Source organism: Ambystoma mexicanum, chromosome 2q, assembly GCF_040938575.1.
Source record: "Ambystoma mexicanum isolate Mex_15411 chromosome 2q, UKY_AmexF1_1, whole genome shotgun sequence".
Taxonomy (NCBI): Eukaryota; Metazoa; Chordata; class Amphibia; order Caudata; family Ambystomatidae; genus Ambystoma; species Ambystoma mexicanum.
Window position 1 is genome coordinate 839,638,843 of NC_090924.1, and position 27,455 is coordinate 839,666,297.

The following is a 27,455-nucleotide window of genomic DNA, read 5'->3' on the forward strand; positions in this document are numbered from 1 at the left end:
AATCCATCGCAGTCCTCATTCTCAAGCCTGGAAAGGATCACCAAGAAAATAGTTTGTATAGACCCATCTTTTTGTTGAACTTAGATGCCAATATATACTCCAAGATCCTGGCCAATCGCCTCGCACCTATCCTGCCAAGCATCATAGACCCAGGTAAAAACAGGGGTTATAAACCACAGGTCGACAAAAGATAACATTTGCAGGGCACTGGACCTAATAGAGATCGCCAGTCGGGACTCCCAACAACTGGCCCTGCTGGCGCTGGATGCAACCAATGCTTTCGACAAGGTGGACTGGTCCTACCTGCGCCTCACTCTTGAGGCATTCAGCTTTGGCCCGACCTTCAGAAAAATGATCTTTGCGAACTATCAGGACCCTAAGACCAGGCTGAGAGTTAACGGCCGCCTATCGGACCCAATCCCTCTTGTATGCGGGACAAGACAGGGATACCCACTATCCCCCTGCTCTTCATTTTGGCCATGGAACAGTTGGCCCAGCGAGTTCGCAAAAACCCACGGATCAGCGGCCCCAGGATCGGCTCCGCGCAACATAAAATTGCTCTCTACGCAAACGATGTATTGCTAACCCTCACAAACATCAAAGCTTCCATGAGGACGGCCCTGACTGAAATCCACGGCTTTGGGAGGGTAGCAGGATTCGCAATTAACTTCCAAAAATCAACGGCTCTCAGAGTGGGTCTGAGCCCAGCCGAGAGGGAGGCCCTGGAGAAGCAAAGCCCGTTTCAATGGAACACCCAATCGATCCCATACTTAGGGGGGGGTGCAGATCCCATACTTAGGGGGGGGTGCAGATCCCAGCTCACCCAAGGCTAACTTTCCCCCACTCAGCGAGGGACTAGAAAAGGACCTTACCTGTTGGCAGACGCAGGAAATCTGTTGGGTCGCATCACGACATGCAAAATGAACCTTCTCCCTCGCTTTCTTTACGCCTGCGCCTCCCTCCCAACCTTAATCCCGCTACCCCCCCCCCCCCTACAGCGGCTCCAAAGGAAAATGGTCGACTTCATCTGGAAGGGCAAGAAAGCGCAGATCTCTCAAAGAACTATGATGGCCAGCACGAGACTAGGAGGACTAGGCGTGCCAGACCTCCGCAAATAGCAGCACAGCTGGCCCACCTTCAAGCATGGGGGCTTGCCACAGGGCGCCCAAAGTGGGTAGAGATCGAACAATCCCGCCTCCCTCTACCCCTTCGTTTCCTCCTGTTTATTCCCATCACCCTACGCCGGAGTTGACCAGGAGTATTGACTGCTACGAAACAATCGATAAAGGCATGGGAGTGGGCCCGCAGACGTGGAGGTATCCCAGGAGACTTGAGTGCATTCTCCCCAATCTTCCTCAACCCAGCTTTCTCCCCGGGAGCCCATCCAATGAACTTCAGGAACTGGTTCGCAGGAGGCCTTGAAACGCTGGGGCAGCTCTTTGAAGGGCACAGCCCCCTTACCTTCGAACACTGTAAAACGACATTCCAGCTAGCGGAGGCAGATTTACCTACACCCAACTAAGGCACTGGTGCTCCCACCCTCAGACCCGAGCCGCAGCAACACGGCCCCTTACCCCACTAGAGCCAACAGTGAAGGACCTGCCAGCCTCGGGAAAGTTTTTGGCCCTCTATAAACTACTGCAAGAAAACCCCCTTCATGCTAAGCCCTCCTATATGTCCCAATGGGAGGTGGACCTGGGTCACGCCATAGAGGATCACACATGGGTGGACATCTGGACTAGAACGCGCACAGCGTCCCGCTGCATCACTAATCGGGAATGCACCCACAAATTGCTCCTGCGCTGGTACTACACCAATACCCCCCCCACCCCCCCGTGCCGCCATCACTTCCAGCAGGCTCTGGACCCTCTCTGCTGGCGTCTCGGCGGCCACCCAGGATCTTACTTCCACATGTGGTGGACCTGCCCCAAGGTAAAGGAGTTCTGGATCCAATGCTTGGCCACAATAGATGTGACCCAGGTGTCAATTCCGCTAATGCCCGAGCAAGTCCTCCTAGGGATCCCGCTCCCAAACTCTTACCCGAGAACAGGGAGGAGGGCAATGTTAGTATCCCAATTTGTGTTGGCAGCCAAAATCACGGTGGCCTGCACCTGGAAATCCGCGGAAGGGCCCTTGATGACCCTCTGCTGGGTTAAACTCTGGGACATTCTGATAGCCGAAAAGGTCACGGCAGCTAAAGCGGGACTGCTTCACCGATTTACCGACATTTTGGGCACCAGTGCTAGACTATGATCAGAACTACCCGGCCCTGACATATAAGCCACGCCGGATCGGGCCGAATGAGGCCCAAGAACAATGCCCGCTGGGGAACACAAGGGGCGTGAGGAGGGGATATTGTGCCTTAAATGTTGTGAGAAGCTATAAGCAATGTTAATGTGTATGCTCTGCTGTGTGCTAAATAACAAATAAAAAAATAATAATAATAAACACTATTTAGAAAGGACACTCTGTGACCACACAGAGCGGTCTTTCTAAATCAGACTGTCGAGCCCTGCGACGCACACAAGTGGGTGCAGGGGCTGACTGGCACGCCAGGACTCGGAAGCGGCCTCGACTGAGAATCAGGTAAGTGTGTTTATTTTCAGTGCGGGTGGTGGGGTGCTGAGGGAGGAGGATTGATTTTGAACAAATCCTGTCTGGGCAGGGTGGGAGGGAGGAGGGTGAGGGATGGGAGCAAGGCAATGTTTTATTTTTATTTTTTTCTAGGCTGCCAAAATTCGGCCGAAAAAAAACCTTTTTGTTGGGTGAGCTACAAAAAACGAAATTATCACACAGAACCCAGGACCCACTGTGTTACCTCACACTGGCTGGGTAGCTGCTGAAGAACAATCCCATGTGCGTACGGGCTCAGTCCTGGACTGCCAGGGCACCTAGGTTCTCCAGCATGGGGTCTGGCATGGATTCACATGCTCATGAATATTCCCCGCCGTCAGGCTAGGAATCCTCTGTACAGAAAAAAATCAGTATCAGTTTCGTTTCTGATCTGTCTTTCCTAGTAGTAACCGATCACTGATCTCTGGGTCATACTGCCCACAGCCAATGACTGCCCTCTCCCTAAGCCCCGCCTCCGGCAGCCATCCTCAGATTTTTACCGCACGTTCAATTTTTGGGAGTCCTCGTGCTATATCTCTCAAGCTTTTGCTGCGTTTTTGTGCTTTTTCAAAGAGAATTTCTCATTTTTCGGTTAAATTGAGCCTCAAGCTCCACCGTCTTTACATCCGATCAACAGGGACCCGTTTCGGAATTTTCTCCGCCCCTCAAGGGTGAAGATTTCATCGAACAACACTTTTGGAGGATTCCAGAAGTTTCTGAGGCCTACCCCGGACATGGCCCAGGAGAAAGGGAGCTCGATGCCTGGGAAGCTGTTCAGGGCCTGCCCTGGATGCCAGCTGCAGAACGTGTTCAAGGAAGACGAGCATTCCTTATGCCTCTACTGTCTTCACGAGGACAAAACGCACGTGGAGGAGGACTGTGCGTTTTGCGGGAACATGTCGGAACGGACCATGAGGGACTGCCATTTTCGTCTAGCCAACTGGCTGGAGGGAAAGAGCCCGTCGGGGACAAAAAGAAATCCGAGCGGTCTTCTAAGTCCTGTGAGGGCGCCCCGGCAACGGGGGCCCAACAGAAGGGTAAGCACCGCGAGTCCGCGGGCACCGGGAGTGCCAAACAGTCGGGCTCCTCGGCTGCCAGGCAGGGCGCATCCTCCCCGGCGCCATCGTCCAAGAGCCAACGGTCTGCCTCGGGTAAGAGGACATCTGAGAATCCGGCCAAGCTTCTGGAGAGGCCCTGGTCGATTTCGAAGATTTCGGCTGAGGGGGAGCGAGGCGGGGAGCCCTCTCGCAAGGTGAAGGCCACAAGCACGCATTCGGTGACTAAGGCCTTGATCCATCCAGCCAAGGCCTCTATCGAGGAGGTCGTGGCAACCCTGGTGCAGCCTGCGGTTACACCTGTGGTAGCTGCCTCGGGGGCCCAGAGTCTCCCTGCTACCTCGGAGGGAGGCATCTTTCAAGCCCATCGAAAGGACCCCCACGAAGCCCCCGGCGGAGAAAGGGGGGGGGGGCAGTGGCCGTCGAGGATTCAGACCCAACCTCCGAGGAGGAACTTGTCGAAGTCCCTGAGAGCCACGACGCGGGCATGGAGGAGGACCAGCCCGTCGAGAGGCATCCCGACGAGGGGGACGACGGAAGCAATGGCGGTGCCGACGGGGCCCCAGACCAACCGTCGTGCCCGTCGCAGCCAGTGCCGCAGGACAACTCGGCGGCTATTTTGATGGCAATTCAATCCTTATGCTCTGAAATAAGGACTAGATTGCCGACGGAGGAGCCAGGGGCAGGGCCGTCGGGAAGTCCACCCAAGAGGAGAACGCATCCTCCTGCACCCTTCCAGCCCTCAAGGCCTGCTCAACCCTCCTCCCCGTCCGCGGGGATGACACGGGCACGGACAACAAGGGCGGCGATGGCGGGTGGACCTCATGTAACCCTCCCCCCGCCCGATGAGATTGGATCCTTCCATGCAATGATCTCCAGGGCATCCGAGCTTTTCCAGCTCTGCCCCAAAGAAAGAGGGGGTTCCTCTATCAACGTCGAGAGACCCAAGAGGAAGATGGTCCTCGCGGTACCTCTACTGGATGACATCTGGGACGAGGGGCTCTCCCTCCTCAAGAACCCGTCCACGACGCCGGCAAAAAGGGACCGATATGAAAAGAAGTGCCGGGTCCCCAACGCGCCCACTCTATGCCTTAGAGCACAGCCGACCCCGGATTCAGTCGTCTCGACGGTGGCCAGGAAGAAGGCGGGGGGGCATCGGCATCAACGACTTCACCGCCGGACGGCGAGGGAAAGAAGCTCGATGCGATGGGGCTATCGTTGCCAGTTACGACAGGGAACTTTGATATAAAATCGCTCCCTTGTTGGACTTTCTGCCGGACGACAAGAGGGCAGAAGCCCTGGAAATCCTGCAAGAAGGCGAGGTGGCGTCGGACCACGCCATAACGGTGACGACGGACATCGCTGACACCGGTTTCCGCCAGTTGGGCAACAGTGTTTGCCTCAGACAGCGCGGATGGCTTAAGGCGACGGATTTCCGCCAGGACGTACAAGCCAAAGTTTTGGATATGCCCTTCGACGGGAACAACCTGTTTGGGAAGAGTCGATGTGTCCCTGCAAGCCATCAAAACGGACACGGAGACAGCCCGGGCCCTGGGAGTTCTCCAGCAACGACAGCCATCCTTTCGGAACACCGGAGGCAAGCAAGGGGCCTCCAAAGGTTCTGGCAGCGGTTCCTCTACCTACCGTCAAGCGGCCCGTTCCTCGTCGCAGGAGGCCTATAGGGGACGTGGCAAGTCTGGAGGTTCCCGCCGTCGTCTCTAGGGAGGTCAAGGCGGCCTCGAAACATGACTGAACCGTCAGCGTGTGGGAGTCCATCTCCACCGACCATTGGGTGCTGGATACCCTGGCCCAGGGGCACACCCTCAAGTTTCTAAAGAAGTGCCCTCGCGTGCCACCCGTGGCCAGGAAGGAAAACCATGTACCCCAGCTGCTGCTGGAGGTAAGGGTGATGCTCAAGAGTGCCATCGAGCTCGTCCCAAAGAGACTTCGGGGCTCCGGGGTCTAATCAAGATACTTTCTCGTAAAGAAGACAGAGTTGGCGTCCCATCCTGAACCCGCGGCGACTGAACAAGTACATCAAGGCTCAGATGGTCACCCTCCAGCACGTGCTGGGACAGCTGGAGGAGGACCATTTCCTGTCGTCGGACTTGGAGGATGCCTACTTCCACATCCCCATTCTAAAAGGACACCAGAAGTTAATCAGGTTTGTGGTCCAAGGACGGCACTACCAGTTCAAGGCCATCCCGTTCGGATTAAAGTCACCATCCAGGGTACTCACCAAGTGCCTAGCAACGGTGGCAGCGTGGCTACGCCTGCAAGGGATCCGCGTCGATCCCTACTCGGACGACTGGCTCATCCGAGCAAGGACAAGGGAGCTCACCGTAGAAAACACAGTGAAGACCGTCCAGCTACTCACGGACCTGGGGTTCTCCATCAACTTCCCCAAATCCCACCTGGTCCCTTCACAGGTCGCCCTGTTTCTGGGAGCCAAGCTCGACACAGTGGCACGGCTGGCCTCGCCGTCCGACGAAAGCCATCCTGGGCAAGGTGCAACACCTGCTAGCCACGGACGTAGCCAGGGTAAGATCCATCAAATCCCTTCTCGGGATCATGTCCTGCATCCATCTGGTACGCCTGTGCAGACTTCGAATGCGTCCACTGCAAGAGTTCCTCGACGCACGCTGGATCCAGGCGACGGGCAGCTTCGAGGACAGGATACCGCTCAACAAAACCTTCCGACGAGCGATCCGTGGTGGGGCACCCGCACTCATCTGACGGCGGGTGCAGACTTTCAGACCCCAGCTCACCAGGTAATGGTGACGGATGGCTCCTTGGAAGGGTGGGGAGCGCATACCGGAAATCTCCACACGAGAGTCCTTTGGCTCCCGGAGGAAAAACAGCTTCATATCAACATTCTGGAGCTCCATGCAGTGTTTTGGGCCCTCGGGTCCTTTCTTCCGTCCCTCAAGGGCAAGGTGGTGAGGATCTTCACCGACAACACCTCCATGATCTTCTACATCAGGAAGCAGGGTGGAACCAGATCCCCCCAGCCCTGTCCAAGGAATCCCAGGATCTGTGGCAATGGGCCGTCGACCAGGGGGATGTTTCTGGTACTTTTTCATCTGGCAGGGATAAAGAACACCATCACCGACTCAATCAGCAGGGAGCTGCGCTCGTGCCACGAGTGGGAGCTATGCCAGCATCCAGTGGATAGACTCTTCAGGCTGTGGGGCAGACCCCAGGTCGATCTCTTCGCGACGAACTCCAAGTGCCAGAGGTTCGCCAGCAGGTTCCCCCAACCGAGGAGCATGGGCGATACTTTCTCGTTTCCCCTGGGACAACCTGTTCCTCTATGCTTTCCCGCCGTTGCCACTGTTACTCAGGCTCGTCAACCAGCTCAAGAGGTCCCAGTGCAGGATGATCCTCGTCGCACCGGCGTGGCCGAGACAGATCTGGTTCCCAGACCTTCTGGACTTATCGGCGTCCCCACCAGTCAAACTGCCCGTGGACGCGGATCTTCTCTCCAGAGAAAGAGGTGCCATTCTTCATCACGACACAGTCGCTGGCTCCTGCAGCACGAGTTTGGAGGATACGATATACCGGCCGACTGCAGAGAGGTTCTTGCAAAGGCCAGGGCGTCCTCAACTCTCAAGTGTTACGGACACAAATGGAAGAGGTTCTCTGTCTGGTGCCGGGCACAGAAGATTAACCCTCTACAGATTACGGCCCCTCAAGTACTGCCGTACCTACTGTCGTTGGCCAAGGCTGGACTAGCTCACGCCTCCATCAAGATGCATCTGGCTGCCATCTCCAGATACACCAGGACAACAGGATGGGTGTCCTTGTGGTCTCATCGCCTGGTGAAGGAATTTATGAAGCGACTATTCCGCTTGTTCCCGCCGGTGAAGGCCCCAGCCCCGGCGTGGGAGCTCAACGTGGTGCTGACTAGGCTCATGGGGACCCCTTTCGAGCTGATGCATACGGCACTGTTGAAGTTCCTATCGTGGAAAACAGCTTTTCTTGTGGCCATCACCTCCGCACAGCGCGCGGGAGAGATCCAGGCCCTATCTTGCAAGCCACCATACTTGACTTTTCAAGACACGAGGGTGTTGCTCAGGACGCTTCCCTCCTTCATGCCCAAGGTGCTGTCGGACTTCCACCTCAACGAGCCCTTGGTGTTACCAGTTTTCTTCCCGTCGCCTTCGTCGCCGGCCGAGAGGACTTTGCACTTGCTGGATGTAGCTAGAACGCTGAAGTGCTACGTGGACTGCACGAAGAGTTTCCGGAAGACGTCACAGCTTTTTGTGAACTTTGGACCTGTGAATCAAGGGAAGGCTCTCTCGAAGGCTTCCATTTCCAGATGGGGCTCCGGCTGTATCATGCACTGTCACCGGTTGGCAAACAGACCGCTGCCCGGCCGTCCGAGAGCCCATTTTACCAGAGCGATCGCTGCTACCATGGCGTTCTTGTCTGGTGTGCCCCTGCTGGACATGCTGGGCTGCTACGTGGAGGTCGACGCACACCTTCACGAAATTCTACTGCGTCGATCGGGATTCCAGGGTCGGTCAAGCAGTGCTGCGCAACCTGTTCACCTGAAGGGCCTGGTGGCAAGGTAAGAGTAGCTTAATGTTGAGTTTGTGTATTGCTTAATGTTGAGCCTTTTGCCACCTCCCGTGGTTGTCCATGTGTGTACTGCTATGTAATCTTATATTCATGAGCATGTGAATCCATGCCAGACCCCATGCTGGAGAAGGAACAAGTTACTTACCTGTAACTGTTCTCCAGCATGGGTCTGGCATGGATTCACATACAAACCCTCCCGCCTACCCCTCTGCAGCTCTTCACTTGGTCATACTGCCACTTTACGTGCTACTAAATCTGAAGATGGCTGCCGGAGGCGGGGTTTAGGGAGAGGGCAGTCATTGGCTGTGGGCAGTATGACCCAGAGATCAGTGATTGGTTACTACTAGGAAAGACAGATCAGAAAGGAAACTGATACTGATTTTTTTTTTCTTCTGTACCAAGGATTCCCAGCCTGACGGTGGGGAATATTCATGAGCATGTGAATCCATGCCAGACCCATGCTGAAGAACAACAGTTACAGGTAAGTAACTTGTTCCTTCACTGGTACTACCTTCAGGCATCTCTGTGCTGGTTCCGCCATCATGTTAATCGGTTCCGGAGCCCCTCTTACTGTGAGGCCTTATGATGACAATGAGCCAGGTTTGATGGGTGAGATTCTATACCCTTTGAGATGGACTCTATGGGCTCCAAAAAGACTACCCAGAGGAATATTACAGGGATGGTGGAAACATCCAAGTCCTGGCCTTGGTCCTTAAAGGGGCCAGCTGTCTTGACACCGCACCTGAGCTGGATATCCGTCCAGCTTTGACTCTGGGCAGTCCTCCGTCATTCTTCCAGAGGTTGATGACCAAGTTTGCTGACCACCTGGCGCTATCGTCCAGACTGAAGGCTCAGTTTCAATTAACAAACATTCCTAACGACGGGCCTTCGAAGGAGCCCTTACTACCATTTAACATAGCTGTGGAAGCTCCTCTGCTAGGTGTGCAATGGGGAAAAAGCTCTCCCCTACACCTGGTTGACAGGGAGCTGTCAAAGCATCATCCACCCCGATTCAATTTGGTCTTTTCGTCCACCCTGGCCTTCCCTGAGAGTTTGGTAGTGCAGGCGGCAACTGCTAATTTGGAAACATCCACCTTTCTGTCGCTTCTGCCTGATAGAGAAAGTTAGAGACTGGACACCTAGCATAAGATTTGTAAGTTGTGTCCTCCTGCGAATTTCTCATCTTCGATCTGTTCGTATCCTGCTTTGCAGCCTTTGACATTTTATGCCACGCAGGGGGTGCCTTGCGACATCTGCCTCCATGTCCCTCCGTGTACCATTCCTGTGTCTGGACACAATGTCTATGATGGTATAATTATCACGCACCATGCCCCGTTGCCTCAATTCTGTTTTTCCGCGTGCACCGCACTCTCACGGAACGTTACAACTCTCAGCGTTTTTCTTCGACCGTCGTACTAAGTTGAATTCTTTGTGGATTTATCACAATGTCTACATGAAGAGGCTTCAAGAGATGTGCTGACTGTGATTCGACGATGTCGATCACTGATCTGCACAGGATTTGTCTCTGGTGGCTGGGTAAAACCCACAATGTTGGAGTGTGGCTCCTGCCAATTGATGACCAGTAATGCCTTGAATGAGAGAAGGTCGAAGCTTGCCATAGGTCGGTCGGTGTCAAATTCCCTGTAATTCTGCACCAAACAAAAAAATCCTCCAAAGATAAGCGTTCCACCGGAGATAAATCTCCAGAAAGGCACAGGAAAAGATCCCGAAACGGAGTGTCACTCTTCCCCTTCAAAATAGAAGAGTAAGAAACCGTGCCATCGTTCTTTGTCCTCCGATTCCTTGGCCGACAGAAATCTGGTAAGTTTTCCCAGGAAGACTGCCTCGGCAGCCGAATGGGGACATTTCAGAGAAAAAAAATGGAGCTATTCTCAAAGACCGCTTCTCCTGGTCCCTGGAATTGCCAAAGAAGGCTGTTGATCCCATTACGTCCTCCAAGACCAGCAGGGACTCGGTTAAGACTGCGACCTGTGCGCCTAAAAGCCAGAGTCTGAAGGCCTCCAATGTCTACTCAAGTGGTGTCGATCGAAGCAAAAGGCTAAAACCACATCCTTCTCAATGGAATCAGTCGAAGGTACTTTTGACATAGACATAGACCTCAGTCAACTTCAAAATGTAAACCTCATTCGAAGACTTTCTTTTAAATATTTCGGATCCATTTGTGAAGAGGATGATGCGTTTTGGGACACCAAATGTTCCAGAGGAATTGCAGTCAGAGGAATCGCGGCTGGAAGACCTAGTATCGTGCCTAAAAGTCGATTGTGGCCTAGATACCTCCTCTAAAATTGTTTGACACTCCAGATGTACATTCTCATCCAAATGCAGCCTAGAAGACTGTAATGAACAGGGTGATCGAGTATTTGAGATGGGATTGTTCTGCAAAGGAAGTTACCCAGGATGACCTTACTGACATTTTGGATAAAGTCCCCACCTAAGGAGCCTGGGGTGCCCTTGCATACATTACTAAAATAATCTAAAAAATGGCAGTCTTGGGGGAGGGACCATACCACTCCTGCTGTTAATAAGGAGTTATTAAAAAATAAATACAAGCCTTTCTCTGTGGACTTGATTTTCTTTCGAAGTACACGAGAGCTTGGTGGTACAGGCGACAACTTGCACATCCAAAGCCGCAGTTCATCCTACCTGGAGGGATGGTTGGATAATCGGCCTTCTGAAGCCATTCTAAATTGATTTTATTTTCGAAACGCTGCCTGTTTCGAAATGTCCTCCTGTTGCTAGTTTGGAACTACAACCCCCAGTGGTTTTGTAGTCCCCGGGATTCCATTTAATTTCCCGACACGTCAGCGCGGGCGCGTCGGGGACTAGCAAGTCTGTGCTGACAATATTTTGCAGACGCTTCCACTATGGCGGCCTCAAATGGCGAGGTGGGTATTTGTACTCTTGGCAATAGTGATCTGTCTGAAGAAAATGGTTCATTCTCTATGGACCCCTTCAACCAAGGATTAGTTACGAACGTGATGAATGACCCCATGGGGGGAAATTACTATTTGTGCAACAGACCCTTCGCTTTTGAAAATGTCTACTGAATACTATATCGCTTGATAAACATTGTTTGGATGTAAGAGACTTCATCACAGATTAAGCTATTGATCTTATGGCTGTTACTGTGACCTGGCTATCCGAGTCTAGTGGTCCTAACATTGATTTGATGCGATTGCTTACATTAAACAGATTTATTGTTGGGAATGGGAGTAACCCTACACATAGGCAAGGGAATGTGTTAGGCTGGGTGGTTAGTAAAAACCTCCCATTCGAGCTAGTCAACTCCAGCCGTGTGTTTGGTCGGACCATTTCTTTTGTTTCTTTCGGGTTTATTATGCCATCACCTAAAACCCAGGAAAATGATCCCCATCATCAGGTCTCTTGTTGTAACTTGAGAAAGTTCAACAATCAGACTTGGAGTGATGTGTCCGTACTCTTATGGCATCTACTCTGGACACAGATCCTCCCGACCATCTGGTCTGGGAATTTGATAATCATTTTACCATATTCTTAAATAGAGTTGCGCCGGTCACACTAAAATCAGTTGGGGAGAAGTGTAATAACCAAAAATGGTACACACCTGCCCTGTCTGATCGTAGAGAAGAGCCGAAAGAGCCTGGTTGAAGGATCAATCTGAGGTGAATAGGAATAAATGGAAATCGCTGGAAAAACTATACAAAAAGGAGATTTTAGCTAAAGGTATGTTTCTGGACAATCAAATTGCTCAGGCTTAGAACAATACAGGTACAGTGTTTCAGATTCTTAGAGATCGGGACAAACCTAAGGTTATGTCCCAGCTGAAGGTTCTGCCAGACGCAGACAAATTATTCAGAAAGCTTTTTCTTCTAAAATATCATCTGCGCCCTCCCAAATTTCTATAAATTTAAATAACATGTTGTTCGTAGACCATCAGAAACCGGGCGTTGAGCCTGTTCAAAATGTGTCCAACTTTTCTCTTAAGTGATATTTCAGAAGGGCTTCTGAAAATCATGAAAAACATGAGACCATAGACCTGTGGGGAGAAACCCTTTAAATCTAAAGGTAATTAGAACAATAAAGAATTATGCTTACCTTTTTTGATCTGCCTGATAAATGCCAGTTTTATGGAATCCTGTATGCTTATGGCATTAAAGAAGGTGTCTGACCCCGTTAAAAAATAAAGCCAGGCCTTCATCAGAACGTGCCAGCTAATTTCAGGCCTATTTCCAATGCACCGTTTCTCTTATAAATACTGGATAAGGTGGCAACCTTCCAGTTGAAGGAATGTTTGGAAACGGCTTGAAAACTGCATCCAAGGCAATCTGGGTTTAGATCGGGCAATGGGACAGAGTGCATTGTTGAATATGAAAAACAAAATACTCTCAATTATGGATAAAGGCAAGGCGGGGCTGCTGATGTTGGATTTATCAGCAGCCTTGGATCTCGTCGACCACAAGAAATTGCTAGTTGGTTTAGCTGTAGATGGCTCCTACTCAGCTCAGGCTATGACTTGGTAAAGTCTTTTTTGACCAGTCGTAAATCTGTGTGGGGCCATGCACATTCTTCTTAAGAACAACTAGAATGTGGGGTCCCTCAGGGGGTGTGCTTATCCCCTTCTCTATTCAACATCTTCTATGATCTCTTAGACAAGTTGGGTGTGCATTTTACAAATTATGCGGATGACACCCAACTTGTCTTTGAGTTAAGCGGCACGTATTTAGAGGATATGGAGTAAATTAATGAAGTCTACACAGCAATCCAATACTGGATGGCCAATAATGGGGTTTGTTTGAACTCTACTAAAACTGAGCTCATGCCATTTGGTTCCCCCCAGGCCAGATCCAAGTTGGATTGTCAGTATGAGCTTTCGTATTGAAAATCATCCCATCAAAACTGTGGATAGAGTTAAGACATTGGGGGTAATGTTTGACTCTTTGAACACAAATCTGCACTTTGACCATGTCTGTAATAAAGCTTAAGACTTTCCCAGGCTGCTCAGGAAAGTTAAACTGTGCGTAACAGAGGCAAATTGCATGATCCTTGTGCATGCGTTAATGATGCTAAGGCTCGATTACTGCAAAGATTTGATGATGGGAGACAGTAAAAACTGTATCAGGCGTCTCCAAATCTTGTAGAACAATGCAGTGCGCATAGCAAAGTGGATTCCTAGACACTAGCCTATCTCCTCACAACAGAGGTAATTGCATTGGCTTTAGGTAGAAGCACAAATTTGCTTTAAAAGCCATGACCATCGTTCATAGATGTCTGTATGGTAAGGTTCCTGACTACCTGAGAGAATGTTAAAATTCAGCATCACTATAGACCTGCATATAGCAAGTGAGTCAGTATGCTTCTCCATTCATAAAAGTAGACGAGCTAGGGGCTTGGGTAGATCTTTTGCTGTCCATGCTTTGGAATCGGCTACCTAAGGAACTATCCTCAGAGATGGATCTCTTGAATTTAGGAAAGGGCTGAAGACCAGTCTGGTTTATTAGCCCTGGTTGGGTTAGGCCTGTTTGTCTATCCTGCTTCTCCCACCTTTGATGGGTTCTTTTTGGCACCTTTGGGGCTACAGTGCCTTATAAATTCAAATCATCCATGCATCATGTGTACTAGCAAAATATAGTTGCACACAATGGAATTTGATTGCACAAGCTGCAGAAAATGTTCCAGAAGGGTAAACACGTGGTTTAATAACCTGATTAATACTGGTAAAGCGGCTTCTTGTCAATCCGTTGAATGCACACATTGGGTGCTCTCATCTCCACTGACATCTCACTCTATCCGTCTCACTACCTCTCTTGGATGGACCACTCTCTTCTATCAACTCACTTGAAGCTCTCCTCTGACAGCAATTCACCCGGCACAGCCTTTGGGTTTCAAGATCACCAGACCCATGAAGAGTGTCAGTCGCTGCCTTTGCCTCCTCCTACTCTCCTCCCTTTCCTGCGGCTGACTCCTACCCTGACACAGCCCTCGCTGCCCTTAATATCTTGATCTCCAACACTCTTGATATTCTTGCCCCTGTCATGACGGCCCAACTGAAGCCTTCAAAAAAGTGCACTCCTTGGTACGAATCCAAACTGGCTGCCCTTAAACGCAAGTGCAGGGCCGCTGAGCGGAAATGGAACTAGTCTGGTGGACCATCTGACAAACTGGCCTGCAGCCTCCTTCAAAGGCAATATCGACTCTGCATCCGCTCCAAGAAAAGTCTTTATTCAAGCCTGCATCTCCGTGGCATCGAACAACTCTGCGCTTTTCAGAGTCTGCAAGGAACTGGCCAATCCGGCAGCAGCCTCCTCCTTCACTCCCACCCAGGACCCCTGCTTGGCCCTGGCAGCACGCTTCACCACAAAAACCCAAAGCATCCTCTCCTCCCTTCCCCCAACACCACAGCACACACCAGGACCGATGCCTCCATTGGCCCCACCTCCACTTCCACTCCCTCCTATCTCTCTCTCTCTCCCGTCACACCTGATGAGGTCACCAGACAAGTCCGGTCTATGAAGGCCTCATCTAAGCAAGTTGACCCCTGCTCCTCCAAAACCATCAAGGTAAACATTGATTCCCTCGCACCAGCCTTGGCAGACCTTTGCAACCTCTCCTTTTTTCCATTGGAGTAATCGGTCTACTCGAACAGTTTCAGTGCCAGATGATCCACGAGGCAGATCTGGTACCCAGACCTTCTCAGCATGTCGATGGCGCCACCAGTCAAGCTGCCAGTGGTTGTGGATCTTCTCGCCTGGGAAGCAGGCGCCATTCTTCACCACGATCCAGTGTCTCTGAACCTAAAGTCCTGGCTCCTGCAGTGCTAGAATTCGGTGGCTACGACCTCCCGACGACCTACGACCTTTTTCCAAATGGCTCTCTGGCTGTATCGCCCACTGTCACCTGTTGGTAAACCGACCGCTGCCTGGCCATCCGAAAGCCCACTCTACCAGAGCGATCGCTGCTACAACAGCATTTCTGTCTGGTGTGCCCCGGCTGTACATCTGCAGGGCTGCGACGTGGAGGTCGATGTACACCTTCATGAAATTCTACTGCGTTGACAGGGCTTCCAGGGAGGAGTCCAGAGTCGGCCAAGCAGTGCTGTGCAACCTGTTCGCTTGAAGGTGAGCCTGGTGAGGAGGTAAGAGATGCTTATGTTGACCCTTGCCACCTCCTGTGGCTGTGCATGTGTGTATGTACTCCTATGTATTCTTTATTCATGAGCATGTGAATCCATGCCAGAGCCCATGCTGGAGAAGGAACAATTTACTTGCCTGTAACTGTTCTCTGGCATGGATTCACATGCAAACCCTCCCACCTACCCCTCTGCGGCTCTTCTCTTGGTCCTCCTGCCACTTTACGTGCTACCTGATCTGAAGATGGCTGCCAGAGGGGGGGCTTAGGTATAGAGGGCAGTCATTGGCTGGGGGCATTATGACCCAGAGCTCAGTGATTGGTTGTTAGGAGAAAGACAGTTCAGAAATCAAACAGATTTATTTCTTTACTGAGGATTCCCAACCTGGCGACAGGGAATATTCATGAGCATGGGAATCCATGCCGGTAAACAGTTGCGTAACTTTTTCCTTCTGGACATTTGCCAGGCAGCGACATGTTTCCTCGATGTACACGTTTGCTTAACATTAGTGCTGGGATTCCCAGTCAGGATGCCTGTTTTGGTAGGGCTGTCCTCCAGACCTTTCTGGTATAGGTTGTCTTGCCCTCCTCCAGATGCGCATTTGGTTATGAGTAATATAGTCTTAAGCCTCCCATGGATGCCTCTGCAACTGCTTTGCCCCGTTCCAAGGTCGAGGCCCCATTTTCTTCTACCTCTGCCTGGGCTGTCTGATGTTTTTAGGCATCCTCTTTTTAGGCTTTATCATAGCGTCAATCAATTGTCCTGTATTGACAATCAGCCGAGCAACCTTCCGAACTAAATCCTCCATCATTTTAGCCATTGTTGCCCTGTATATCACTGATTCGCTATGACTGTATCATTGTGCTGTTCACTACAGTAGATTTGATTGCAGCCACCAATTTTGTTTATTACCTTTCCATTTGATTTGGGATTCCAGTGTGCAGAGAAGTATTTCACTTTGCCCTCTCAAGTCGTCACCATGTGTTGGGAGCTGCAGTGGTAGTTCAGTCAACTGGAAGACCACATGCACCGTCTCTACCAAGCTCTGCTTTAAAGTACTGTTTATTCCTTTCATCCAGGCCCTTGTTCGTTGTCCCTGACTTAATTGACCACCAGCAAGAAAGGTTGATTTAGTGGATTGACAGAAGGTTCAGCAGTAGTCCTGGCCCCATCCAATCTGAAGCATGGCAGTTTGACTTCAGAGACCTCGTATTCATTTGTCTGGATAGTGTACAGCAGCTGATGTGTTCCCTTGCAGCTGTGGCTCAAGCCCTGCAAAGGCCAGGACCACCTCCAATGCGCAGTGAACAAAATCTGCTACTGGGTGGGCTGCCAATTTATTTCTCCCTTAACCCCAGTCCTTCAGAAGCCTTGTAAAGGCCCAGTTATCTGCCCGCCCTGCAGTATACCAAATGGTAAGCATAATTATGTTGCCTTGAAGTGTGTAGATTCACACCTGCCAAGCTCTGCTCGCTCCACCAGCGAGCACCACTTCAGCATTCCTCTTCCACAGGGAGCTCCGTTTAGTCCTTTGCTTCATGATCACACACTACTCCAGATCTGGGCAGCAGGTAATTGACTTCTTCCGGGTCTCTGGGCACAGCCTGTCCTGCACCAGTCTTTTTCAAACTCTGTGAGGAGGGGGGCATGGGCGGCGGAGTGGGGGGGGGTGCAGGTGGAGTTCAAAGGATAATGCGCCTAGTAGATCCCAACTCCCAACCACAATTGTACTACACTCCTTGGTTTTTGTTTCATGACAGCAGTTTCCTCACTCGGTCATACTAGTCCTCTTCTGGTATTTATTTTTTGTTTTGGTAAATTCTTCACTTTTAGCCAGATTATGCAGGATCACCTTTCAGGAAATTTCCATACGATGCTCACCATAGCATTTTCTTTTTTCATTTTAGTTTTGTCAGATCTTCCTGATATTCTGCTTTACACATTATTTCTCTAGCAGAAGCTGTCTTCAAACGCTTTGTTGGCAAAAATGTGACCTAAACTAGAGAAAACCTTCAAAGAGGCTCATCATGAGTGCCTGTTTGTCTGGTTGTCTTGTGTCCTAGGCCTTCATTGCTAGTTTGGGGGTTTTGGTAATCCTAGAAGAGTACTCAAGTACTCTTAACTCATGGCCTGCGCAAATAGCAGCTGCTGCAGATTTCCTACGTCGTTGAGAATGTTTTCTCTTGGAGTAACTTTTTCTCCATATTCTGTTGACTGCCAAACATATTTTGTTTTTGCACTTGGTCCTGACTGTTTGCAGTCACTTCACTGGCCGTTTGCTCATGTTATGGGGGAAACGGACCAGTCCTTAAGGCTGTCGGTACTGGGAAACTGTTTCCCTTAGTCTTTTGACTTGTTACTATTGCACTCAACATCTTGCTATGGGGATACTTTGTATCACCCTAGAATTCTCACAAAGGGGCTTTTGGTTACTTTTAGATATGCGTGAAGACACAGGTGGCAGCAGTTACCTTTTCTTTTTCCTACTTCTTCCCCCTACTCTTTCCTGTACTTTTTGATAGGCGTGCATTTGGCTACTAACTGTAGCTAGTGCCTTAACATGGCTGTGCCACAAGGTTTGTTCTTTGGCCATCTTGTCTTTTTGCCCTCTTCCTTCCTGCTCAGGAAAATCCTTTAATGGTCCTCTGTTTGCCTGGTAAAGCAGTGCTTTCCGCAGGCTAGTACAGGCCATATGACTTGGAAGCCAGTATGTGGGTTGGGACTGGCTGGTCCCAATACACAAACTGGTGTCAGCATGTCTGGAGTATATGCCTGAGTTTCACCAACAGTGGTCCCTTATTGGACCACTGTCGGGGTGTGTGTGAGGGGCAGATCTTCATTGGTTGGTCTGAGCTTCTCTGCTCACATCAGTTTATTTAAAAGAGTAATTCCCCAGGGAGGCAAGTATCCTACAGAACCATGAAGACGTGGACCAATCATGAGAAGGCCTGACAACCAACTTTTGCTGCAGTCCCGATGGGGCCCTGTCTGGCTAGCAATCTTCGAAGACCTTCGTTGGTGTTTTGGACCCACAGAGTGATGGGGGCAACCATTCTTGACTTGTTGGTGTCTGATGACTTGGAGTTTTCGGAAGCGTTCCTACACTATCCAGTGGACTGACCAACTCCAATTTATGCTACCACGGTGTTGTCCATTCTGTGTTTCGACTCTGAACTCTAAGGGTTGTCTGCTTGTCAAAGAGTCCTTCCTGCAAAATGTCTGCATCCTAGCATCGACCGAGCCCAAGGTAGAAGATCGACTTCAACTGCGACATCTTTGTCCCCTGCTGTCGCTGTGCATCGGTGACATTGCTGATGCCTGCTTTCCTACATCTAGTCGAAGATCCTGAAAACCTACCTCAAGCGAACCACCAATGACCTCACTAAGTTTGAGGAAAATTCTGAGTATGGAGGGGTACAAGTTACAGCAGTACTTACCTGCACCCATTTCTCCAATTTTTAAAAGTTTGCTAACTTTTAAATAGTTTTACAACTGTTTGGCTTTGGCAATACTTGTTGCCAAAAGCTCAGAAAAGTCTTGCCGTCTTCAGACTTTTTAGATAATTCTTTGCATCCACAGGAACCTCTACCTAATTCTTTTTTCCCCAGCTAATACTCTTGAAAAACTTTGAACTGGACATTTTAAGTGAAGATTGTTATTTCTGTGGACTGTCAGTGGAAGTACTAATTACTTAATTTCCCTTCCAGGTATTATGGGGGGTTTGGCCAAATTGATTATTTGGCCACGATCTTACTCTGATTGTGTGTGTATATATATGTATCTACTTTTAGTCGTGTGATATTGTGATATTACTACCGGCTCTCAGTCACTTTCATAGTATGTTCTTTGGCTATAAATATAGTAATATTGTAATTATTTTTCAAAGCATAAACCCGATGTCTTATTGTGCACCCCTGACCACATTATCACACTTGCCTCTCCCGAGACTCAGCCTTCACCACTCTGTGCTACCTTCATTGGTTTGGCTAATCTCCCAGAGTTCTCCTGTTGGCTGTAACTCTGGCCTCCTAAACCTCTGTCCAGCAGGCCAGAGTTTAGAAATCAAGTCGTACAGTCTTACCCCTCTGTGTATCACCTTTAGGACAGCAAAGTATGTTACTGGTTTGATGTGAGAACCACTGTTCTAATCAAGGACTTCAGATGAAAAGTTTGCTGTAGAGGATTGTTCTGTCTCTAGTCCCTGTTGCCCCAGAATGACCTGGTCCCTAACTGTATGACCACATTGCTGTGCATGTGCTCTAGTGTTTCCCTTTACTTTGGATTTTACAATGGAAGACTGAGCTATGCCATCATTTTCAGCAGGGGGTGAAGGGGTGGCAGGAAGAACTAGCACTGGTGACCATAAATACCAGCGCCCCTGTTGAACAAATGCTTTGGATACTGATTTTTATTATGTAGAGGGTTTTAAGACTACAAAATGAACATTTAATTTTGGAAATGAAGCAGAAGTCCCATATGTCTGATCCTCTTTGCCTAGTTCTGATGTTTTTTGTTGTTCTTGCCCCGTTTATCTTAAATGAGGATCCCTTGGGAAATGTTCACTATTAGTTGCTATTTTGTGGTGGTTCTTTTTATCATGCAGTTCAAGTTTATGTATCTTTCTCCCATGCAAAAAATAGGTGGTAGCGAGTGTCTTAAAGCCAATGCAAAATCATGTGGTGAATGTATACAAGCAGGACCGAACTGTGGGTGGTGCACAAATCTGGTGAGCATATTTTTTTACTATTCAATTTTGTATTTGTACAAGATTCATTTGAAATTCTACAACCTTCCCATCTTTCTGATCTGGGGGATATAGAATACTCTGAAGATACTGATGTGTTGGAAAATGCTTTACTTAAATTTTGGCTTGAGAATGCACCCCTTAATCATTTTAGGGGCCTGAATACATGTGCCTAAACTTCTAGAAGTACTGTATTTTCAGTCCTTCTCCCCACGTGTGGTAAAGATTAGGAATCCTCTACTGTAAAGGGCAAACTATGTAATTTTTAACCACTTATTTAGCGCACACCACAAAATGGATTGTTGCTAGGCACAAATGATCCAGAGTGGGGTGGGGTATGGGGAAGCATGTGGAAAGCGGGGGGGAAACAAGGTATTTGCAAGCAAATAAAAGGATGCTTGGTAAAACAGTATCATAAGGTGTATTGAAGGGGCAGAAAGATGGAAGATAAGACACTTAATCTAATCTCTTAGCCTCATCCTCTATTTGAAGAAAGGACTGAATTTGCCTGGCATATCCAGAGGAAGCCTTACTAACGGGTAGAAATATCACACACCACTAATCCTAGATTACATATATAAAGCCACTAGAGTAGGTCATAACGCAAATCGAACGCCTGTAAAAGAAAGTGCAGATTAGTTGTATGTACTACCTTAGAGAATTAACCCAGACTTCAAAAGTCCTTCCCTAAGTTCTCTGGGGCATTATGGCCAAAAGTTCAGGAAAGTTCCACCACAGTTTGTGATACAGGAAAAAATGAAGGTTGCGTCACTGGGGTACAGTGAACAGTTCCAAAGGTTGGAGGACAGTGTAATCTAACAAATAGAAATGTCTTCAACCTTAGGAAGGCTTTAAAGGGAGTTTAAGGGCAGGTAACAACCACTGTAACTTACCCCTGTACTCGGATTTTTCCCAGGACTTGGCCGGTCAATGTAAGAAGTTGCTTTTCCCACGTCAGCCTCAGTCCTTGATTCGTAGGGGGTTGCAGGTTCAAGCTGATCTCAGGTCAGTGTCTTTCGCTGGTGCAAGCACTCTGATGAAGAATGCAGAAAAACACGATGAGGACCCTTCTCTGGACTGGACTTGAAGAAAGTACGTTGTTTTGGACGGTGACTCAAAGGGCCTCGCTTGTCTCAGTTCGACATTCCCTCCTATCTTGGGTCCCCTTGACGCTAGGACTCCGAAATTTCGCTGAGGTAAGCCCTGTAAGACAAGCTGAGGATCCCACAAGTTCCAGGCCTCCACTCTGATCTGTGACGTCAGCAGTACAGTAGCCTAAACTCTGTCAGCTACAGGATGGTCCTGGGACACTTCGGCTCTTCTTCGCAGGGTACCGAGCAGACGTTTGGAATGTATGATCCCTCCACTCCACAGGTCTACTGAACATCAATAGCAAGACTGGGCTCCACCAGTACATCAGCAGAAGTTGGTCGCTGGGTCTCCAGTCTCTCCACGGGTCTCACAGCTGGACAGGAGTTTTGGCTCCTTCAGGTTACTCCAGGATCTCTGAAGAATGGGTGCAGGTGTCCTCTTCCTATCCTTAAAGCCAGGTAAGAGCCGCACCTCCCAATAGCAGGACTAACTACACACCCCAGCAGTGGTCCAATCGGGACCACTCATGCATACCACTCGGACACACTGTAACCATTTTGGATTGGGAGCAGACCGTCCCATCCCACATCCTGCCAGCAAACATACATAGCCCTCCAGTAGCCTGCCAAAAGCCTCTGCTTTCCCAGGCAGTGTGCTAGGCAAGATTGTATGCAGAACCCTTTGGGTGCACTACAACAACCCTGACCTCCTGGCAATAGGAACCCAACCTTTGGTATAAGTCTGTACTACACAGGTTAATAGTGTGGTCGAGTAGCCAGGCTTGGCTCAAGAGGGGTAAATGTGAGCTGTAGGGGAGTTGCACAGAGATTTACAGTGACAAGTATCCAAATAAACTCTTACACACACTGTTTCTTGATTAAACAGTTATTCTTCAGAAGGGACCAATATCAAACACACAAATACACTTCAAAGAATACACACTTTTAGCTTTCTAAATCCGTGATACCCATTTGGGATGGCTCAGACACTACCCACACCCTCAGGTGACTTGGAATGCTAGGGTGCTGTGGACATTAATACATCACTGTTTGTATTTAGAATAGTCTTTGGAGAAGTGTCAAAGAAAAGAGGGTTCAGATAAAACAAGTATTCAGTTATTCCTAAGCAGATAAGTACTTTCAATTAACCCTTTCCTGGAAGGAAGACAAAACTCATAAGCAGAAGAGAGAAGAGTCATTCAGGGAGCCCGGCCAGCTAATGTTAAGTTAGCAAAAGTCAAGGTGAACTGAAGCACTTCTTGCAGGTAAATGGAAAGTCTTTTACAATGTTAAAAAAGGTCTTTGTAGGGTAGAATAAATCAAAGTAGAGCCACAAGCTGATTAGGCTTGTGAGGTAAAGAAGCTGATAGCAACTCTACAAATGCAACCAAGGAATTCTCCAACGAGGACAAGTGGCTACACATCAAGAGGTAAGTTCTCTTAGACTGTACAGTACCTTTTAGGTTGACGAAAAAGTGCAGCAGATGACTTCTGTTCCTGTGCAGCTCTGCAGATCCGACTGTTCCTGGGACTCAGTCGTGGGGACAAGAGGGAGGACGTCTGGGGACTCCTGCACTGCAATGGGACGGTCACCGCTTGCAACCGGCAATCTTCAAACAAGTGGCACTTCAGTGTTTCAGCTCCTCGCATCTACCACAAATAGCAACACCGCAGTTCCTGGCTGTCGAAATGAGCTTTCTTTGCGTCTGGGGTCCCCGCATCTTGGCCAGCTTAAAAGCAACGCACAGGAAGTGGTGTTCCTCTCCCTCTCTATTCGGTTCCAGCAGCAACTGCAGTGGAAATTCAACCAGCTTCGAGAGGATGTCCAAGTGGCTTACTTTGGAGTTAATTGGTCCCACCAACTCAAGGAGAAGTCGTCCTTGCAGGGGCTTCTCCGTCGATACGAATTTAGAGCTTCAGCACAGCAGCAGGGCTTCACCGGGCAAACTAACGGTCCAGCAGTTGCAGCAGGCGTCTCTTCCAAGTTCCTATTCGGATTCCTTGTGCAGTGGTAGCCTGCCTTTTATTCAGGTTTCTGCCATTTCATTTCAGCCTAGCTGTCAGTCAACCAGCAGGGTGGCAAGCCGGCCAGTCACTGAAGAGTGCATTCCTGTCTCCTAGGAGACTTAAGCAGAGTTTTCGGGCACCTCCCTCGCTTCCTACCCCCGCCAGACACCCTGGAGCCAGAGGCGGGGTTTCACTCGTCAATCCCGCCAAAGACAAACCGAACAAAGGGACCAAAGTTTGGAGCGTAGAGTAAATCTCAAGAAGGACCTTTCCACAAAGAAATGGCGAAAAAAGAAGACTTGGGGATTTGGGTCATTATGACAAAAATGGCACCCATGGGTGCTTTAGTGTTTGCGAACGCAGCCCGCAGTAAAAACACTTAATGGTAGTAAAAAGTAAATCACTGCCACCGTCCGTTCAGCGATGAAAGGCTAACATAAGAATGTTAAGTCAGAAGCTAGACAAAGGAGATACGAAGTAACCCTTCCCGCACCCTATTGTAAGATGGTGTGTCCTGGGTCTAGAAAGTTACAAATGTAAGTAAAGTCAATTTCACTTTACTGCTCTTGGAAACAGTAGTTTATCCGAGAGAAGGTATTTAAACCTTTGGGGAATCTGAAAGACATCCCTGTGTCACTGCACTGAAGGTGCTGTGTAACACAATGTAAAAGATGATGCCTATGAAGTTTGTCAGACTCCACAACCAAAAGAAACCCAGTGTTAAAATTCACATTAAAATAAATGAGAGTGGGAAAAAACGGTCTTGCTCTGTCCAGGTAAAAAAAAAATCAAGTCCTCCCAAATCCAGCAAAGTTGCTGGGGGTCTCTAAGGTAGAGGGAATGAGCACATTTCTGAGAATCCTCCCTAATGCGCAGGAAGTCCATATAAGGATTTTCCTGGCCTTAAGGCCAGGAAGAAGGCTAAACCACAAGATGGCCAACGGACAAGCCAAAAACCATGTGGCTCGGCCATGTTTGGACACTAGCCACAGTTAGTAGTCCAACTCGGTAAGACTAAAACGAAAAGCGCCAAAAAATGGTTTGTACTGCATTGTAAGATGCATTGCACAATAATAAGTTGCCACAAGTGTTAACCAGTTACTAAAAGTAGTAACAAAGTCACAAGGCTAAGGGAAACCATGTTTCCCAGTACTGACAGCCTGAAGGACATGCCAGTTTCCCCAGAACAGATGAGCAAGACAGTGTAGTGAAGCGTAGGGCTTCACTGTAAAAAGTACAGGTCGTGATCAAAAATAAAAGCAAAAAGTTTGTTTCTATAAAAATGGAAGGAAAGGTGCTGCAAAGTGTTTTTAATTTTTTTTTTTTTATTTAAAAACACAGCCTCCCAGCACTAATGCTGACACTGGGATTTTTTTTTTATGACCAGAAGTGAATGCGACCTTTTTATTTCGCATGCTTTTTTGTTTTGGGATCACTGAACACCTTACAAGGATCCATTGGAGGGGGGACCTCTCACCTTAGTCAGTGGCTCATGCTTTCCTATGTTGGCACTCCTGCCATATAGTGTTATGCCAGGGTCCCCAAGGGCTCCTAATGTAAGGTCCTTTTGAGTTCCGTGCTCAGTCCTTAGACTCTGCAGTACAGGAGTAGTCCCATTCTGTTTGTGACTGTTGCAAACTCGCTGTTTCCAACAAACCCAAAAAACATAACAGAAGCTCCTCGGCCAAGGAGGGTGCTGGTACAGAGTCTGCTGGCCAAACCTCAGCCCAATCTTTCTTAGGGCGTGACCAACCATGTACCAGATGTCCACCCCGGTGAGGAAAGAACACAAGGTTCCCAGGGAGTCTCAATAGCTTTGAAACCCGCTGAAGGAACTACCCCAGATAAGTATCCTGGTTTTCAACCTAGTCAACATTGCACTTACAAAAGCACAGTTGGTTGACTTGTCGAAAGGCCTCACCTTTGTGCCCACCCAACAAGTGTCCTTAAACCAGACTGAATTGGAACTAAGATTCTGCAGATCAATAAGACGCAGTCTTTTTCCTCGGGCAAGGAGACATAGACATCTGCTTCAGACCCAATTCGAGCTTTTGTTTCCAACGATGCAGAGATTCTACGAGAGATTATACCGTTTGAGAAGATGGCACTGAAAGAGTTACCAGGCATCTTTGACAGGTGCAACTTGGGCAGGCATAGCAACATGTTCAGGGATGGAAAAAGATGCCGTCCAGAGCAATGGCGGGTGTTAGGCAAGATTGTAAGTAGCAAATAACCCTGTGGGAGACTACACCAGCCATGTTCTCTTGGCAATAGGGAACCCAACCTTTGGTATAGGCCTGTACTACATAGGTTGGTACAGTGACCGAGCTGCCAGACCGATCTCCAAATGGGTCAATGTGAGCTGTAGAGGTGTAACGTAGAGATTCACAGTGACAGGTATTTAAATAACACGTATACTCAAGATTTCTTATTAAAATAATTATCACTATATTAAAATAGTTTTAAAATGAGCCTTCTTTAGAAAGGGCAATATGCAACAATAAAATACACTTTAAAAATATACTCTTTCAGTTAAGTAGATAACTGTTAAATAGCTTCTGTATACTTCTTTAGGTTATTGGTAAGTTCTTTATTACAAGTTACATAAGCTGATAGCTATGAGAGACCACCGGGTCCCATCACCGAGGCTCAACTGACAGCATTGGAACTCTGGAGCGAAGCTCATAGGCAAGCATCCCAAGCGCTCTTTGTTCCGTGCCAGCTCATACCAATGCATCAAGCAACATCATAACACATCTCCCTTTCCGATGACCAACCAAACGTGAGATGTCTAACACAGTCAACATCATAACAATACTCTTTTGGGATGTGTCACACACATTGCCTACACCCTGAGGTGACTTCAATTGCGAGGACACTGTGGACATGAATATATCACTTTAACACTTAAATGCAATACTGAGATTGTAGCAAAGGTTAGCAAGTTCTCTGTACAGGTAAGTACTTTTACAATCCTCCAATGAAATATAGGTTAACCCTTTCCCAGTTATACAAATAACTTATGTATTACTTTTTGAGGGACAGATAAACACAGTCCGAGGGTAAGAAGTGTCTGCAGGGAGACCGGACAGCCAATGTCAATTGAACAAAGTCATGGGGAGCTGAGTCACTTCTTGAGGATAGCACAAAAGTCTTGCACAATGTTATATAGAGTTTGTTGAAAAGAATCACTTAGCCACAAGCTGGGAGGCTTATGAAAAGCAATGATGCAAGCAACTCTGCAAAGGGCAGCAAATGCAAGTCTCCAGTAAGGGCAAGCAAGCTACACACAAGAGGTAAGTGCCCCTAGTTGACAGAACATGAGGTCTGAGGAAAAGGGTCCAGCTGGCTTCTGTTCCTGTTGCAGTCCTGCAGATCCTGTGTTTCTAGGCCTCCATCGTGGGGACAAGAGGGAGGACGTCTGGGGACTCTTGCACTGTGGTTTGAAGGTCAGCTGCAGCAATGGGCTTATTCCAGATCAACGGCACGTTGCGGTTTCAGCTACTGGCTAATAGCACCACTGCGGTTCTCCAACACCTTTTTGGGCTCCCCTTGCTTCTGGGGTCCAGCACTCTGTTGCAGTGGCTCAGCCTTGGGTCACCCTGCTTCGGGAGGGTCCTCCGGATCTTCCTGGAGCTCATGTCCGGCTTAAAGACGATGCACTCGTTCCTGTCCCCTGGCACTCTGTTCCAGCAGCAGCGAAGAAGTACAGCCAGCAGGGAGAGGGGTTCCAGTCAGGGCTTCACTGGCCAAACCAAGGGTCCAGGAGGGTGCAGAAAGCTTCTCTACCAGTTTCTTCTCCGATTCCTTCCTCCAGTGGTAGACTCTGCCTTCCTTGCAAAAGACCTTTCCTTTTAAGCAGGTTTCTCCTACTAATTCGCAGACTAGCTGTCACTCGCACAGCAGGGTGGCTGTCCTCAAGGACAGCTAGAAAATCATCTTTGGGTGCATTCCTGTAACCAAGGAGACTAAGCAGAGTTTCGAGAACCTCCCTTGCTTCCTGCCCTGCCAGACATGCTCGAGACAGAGGAGGGTTTCAGCACTGAAGCCCGCTAAAGACCAAACTAACAAAGGGACCAAACATGGGTTGGCATGCAGAGTAAAACCCAAGAAATGGTGAAAAAAGACTGTTGCCATTTTGACAAAATGGGCACCCATGGGTGCAAACTGCAGCTGAGGATAAGATTTTCATCTGGGTGGGAAAGGAAGGGCTTTTGGGATTTGTAAACTGGCTA

General features: G+C 48.9%; 1 protein-coding gene across 2 annotated transcripts in view; it reads left to right on the top strand.

Annotated features, from left to right (window-relative positions):
- LOC138569772 (integrin beta-1) overlaps positions 1-27,455 on the top strand; it is a 420,457-nt gene that overhangs the window by 78,963 nt on the left and 314,039 nt on the right. For both annotated transcript variants that reach the window (XM_069648057.1, XM_069648056.1), the window contains exon 3: positions 20,019-20,104. In XM_069648057.1, the coding sequence (XP_069504158.1) occupies positions 20,019-20,104 (86 nt within the window). The remainder of the gene's footprint in view (positions 1-20,018; positions 20,105-27,455) is intronic.